We start from the raw sequence: 3,447 nt of genomic DNA on the forward strand, positions 1-3,447 counted from the left end.
TACAAGTCCACATTCACTGATGAAGCAACATTGGAAAAAATCCATACAATGCTGCCACTCATTGATCCGAAATTGGTTCTTTGTAATGAAGCTACTGTTAAACAGCATATGGAAGGTGTCGCTCAGTATCTGAATTACAAGATTGTGAAGGAAATGATGGTGCTTCTTTTGGCGGGAGAAGCGTATTCAGATGCAGCAGATCGTGCAGTCAATAACTCCTGGCACGATCTATCAAAATTTTACCGTTTTGGCATAGCCCGTATTTGGTTGGGGCTTTACTTTCAGACCGGAAGTATCTCTCTCCACCAGCGAGGAAATCATGCGAAGAGGACATCAATCCTTAGTGATCCTTTTGTGAAAGAGAAATGCGTCAAGAAAACATCAACATCCCAGTACGACTTGGACATTCATGAGGACGATCTATCAAGATATCTTGCTGAACCTGTTCGAGTACGCCATCGAGGAGAGCAAAATGTCCCAATGACGTACTGGAATTTTTTTAGAAAGTATTTATCCAAATCTTGCTAAAATGGCAAACAGATTCCTTTCCCCGCCTGCTTCACCTACTTCTTGCGAAAGGTTATTTAGTACTCGTAAGAATTTTCTTACACCAACTAGATCTCAACTAACTGCTGAGAGTCTTAAAGAAAGCGTTCTTCTTCACCATTGGCTTTAAGACAATACTCACTAATACCTTTTTCTTTTTCTTTGTCTTTTTTTTGTTATAATTTTTATTTTATTCTTTTTTTTTTACATCTTATTTACTAACTTTTTTCTTTTTCTCAATCAATAATTTATTCTATCCCTTTTTATTTTCTTTCATCACGTGTTTTTTTTGTAGATTTTCATTTACAGTAGTCGCTCGATTTAAGGGTATTTTCTATTTAAGGGTGGATTTTGGAAAATCAGCTTCCGTCCCCCGCATTTACACCACTAAACCAGTATTCTATTTAAGGGTGAGATTCCAATTCCACATACCCTTAAATCGAACGATTTGACAATGTATTTTTGACTTTTTTCTAACTTTTTGACCATATTTTTTGAATGTCCGAAAAAAAATAAGTATTTCGCAGTAATGATCATATTTCACGGTTAAAAATCGCTTTGTGACGTATGTTTAAAATAGTCACGCTTTTCGATTTAAGGGTATTTTCTATTTATGGGTGAGATTTCCGAAATTTTTGCTCACCCTTAAATCGAGCGACTACTGTAACAGAGTATGTTACATTTTATTATTTAAAGAAAATTTATTTATGAAAGAATTGAGCAAAAAAGAAAATTTGTGAAAAAAAAATAGATGTTTTTGTGGAGTTTTTAAAAAAAAAGGAATATGACTTGTTTACAAGAGGTCTTCATGATTTCTTTTTCTGCTGTTGGCATCAGAAATGATGATAAATCATCATTCGCCAACACAGAAAAATACTGCGCTGACGCTGACAAATCAACATTTGCCAGGAAGCCATTTAGCCAATCTTGGCTTGTTTCTGCTTCGGGTTCATCAGATCTTTGGCTAAACGAGTGCTGGGTTTGCTCTGTAGCCTGTTCCAAAAAACCTATGCTCATCATATTAATGCTGCTATTTTCCTCTCCTTCCTCGCTCGTCAGGTCAATAGCCTTAAAGTTGTTGGACACACCGGACTGGATAGGCTTTGGAATCTGATAAACGAATATTAGAAATCGTATTGTAGATTATTATGTCTAAAAAGATGTACTTACTTGAGCAACGTTGTCTTGCAAAACCGAAAAAATTACTTTTCGTGTCAAACAGCTGTTCTTGGAAAAATGCATTGGTAATAGCGGGTTAGCTGCATCTACTGGAGATACCAGTTCAGCAGATGAGCTTGGGAGCCCACTACTGCCAGCACGCTTATTCCAAAAAAACGAGATACATTCTAAAAGTTTGGTTACCTCGCTCTTGAAATTTTCATCCAAGGAAGTCCAGGTGAACCCCGTGCTAAGCTTGTCACCAAAATACGCTACAAGAAAGTGCTTGCACAGGGTTCGCGTGTTGTGGTAGGCACTTTCAGATTTATCAGCTAAAACTCCATTGTCCCAACTTTGCGACAGGCCTGCCAAGTAAGTTTTCATTGTGTCTGTATATGCAACTGTTCTTCTTTCGGTATTCAAGCTGATGTTTCCTGAACCAAAGGGGATTATCCGAACATCTGTTTGACCTACCAGATTATTGGCCCTATAGTACTTAATGATCTTGTACATTTGTTCTTGAAGGGCCTCTTCGTACCATGACGCAAAATATTAGTATCAAAAGTCTATCACAAAACCGAGAACCATTAAAATATTTTACCTGTCGATACATCAGTGTAGGGCAAACCAATAGGTGCATTACTGTTAGTTCTTTGGAGCTTCTTTTTATGAGTACAACAGCTACAATGTCCACCAGGTTGCAAGTAAATATGGTTCTCGATGGCTGCAGGTATACCGTGAAATCCACGATTTACATCCTCAGTCAACTGCTCGATCTTTTTTTCCATGGCGTTGGCATATTGGGCAAACTTCGTTTCCCACTTTGTATCGATGTTTCTAATTGCTTCGGTATAGAGACGTAAAAAATCAGCATTTGATAATACAGGGTTTCTTAGGTCCATTGTCAATAAATAAATGAGAAATGGTTAAAAATAATATAAAATCAGAGTTATATCACGTATTTATATCTATTTCAGTTGTGTACCTTTGATTTGAATGGTGAAGTGGCAAATGGCTTTTACACACCAATCACCATGCTTGATTTTTTTTTCGTGCCTTTTTTGGAATATTTTTGGTGGCGCAGACAAAATAATCTATGAATAGATGTCCAAAGATTTTTGAAATTCGAAAGCCAGACGATTCTTGGCAACTTTGACATGTAAGCAATTTTAAGTGGTTTTGCCTGATATAATTGACTAATAAGGTATTAATCCTAGAAAAGGGAGCATTCAGGATAAGTATAAATAATCAAGGAAAAAATTTTACTTAACTTACTTTAAATAACTCAATCTTTAAAAACCATGGTGTTCCCTAACCGAATCCAAAAACACCTCAATGCTCTAAGAGTCGCTAAAAGGGGTATGGCCGATAGTTTAATTAGTCACATGTCTGCTATCCCAACCCCTGTTACCGATGTGAATCAGAGTCTCATTACCAATTTACAGGAAGTCGATAGTGTGGAAGGCGATAATGAGCAAGGCAATGTGGAGATGGGTACGTTTGATATCCTTTCCTTGGCTAAAATCAGGCTCACCAATGTCCCAATCGAAACAGAACAAGCAAGACGCGTTCGTGAAGAATTAGAGCAAGACCGCTTTTTGGACGGTGAAAGGTCGGATGATGATTTCGAGGACATCAATAATGTCGGAGAAATTGAGTTGATGTTTGCTTCTACAGCAGAGACGTCATCTATAGTTGAAGAAAGCACATGCGAAGGTTAGTAACGATCAATGGCATTTTTAA

At 37.3% G+C, this 3,447-nt stretch overlaps 1 protein-coding gene across 1 annotated transcript; it reads right to left on the reverse strand.

The window, feature by feature from the left end:
* Positions 1–1,157: 1,157 nt before the first annotated feature.
* On the reverse strand, positions 1,158–2,606 carry EV154DRAFT_583906 (uncharacterized protein; the record flags this gene model as incomplete). The annotated part of the gene is made up of 4 exons (XM_051606719.1): positions 1,158–1,207; positions 1,344–1,656; positions 1,717–2,234; positions 2,306–2,606. 4 exons carry the CDS (start codon positions 2,604–2,606, stop codon positions 1,158–1,160), a joined length of 1,182 nt encoding a protein of 393 aa, XP_051450309.1.
* Positions 2,607–3,447: the final 841 nt, after the last annotated feature.

Source organism: Mucor mucedo, assembly GCF_025094135.1.
Source record: "Mucor mucedo strain NRRL 3635 chromosome Unknown EV154scaffold_263, whole genome shotgun sequence".
Taxonomy (NCBI): Eukaryota; Fungi; Mucoromycota; class Mucoromycetes; order Mucorales; family Mucoraceae; genus Mucor; species Mucor mucedo.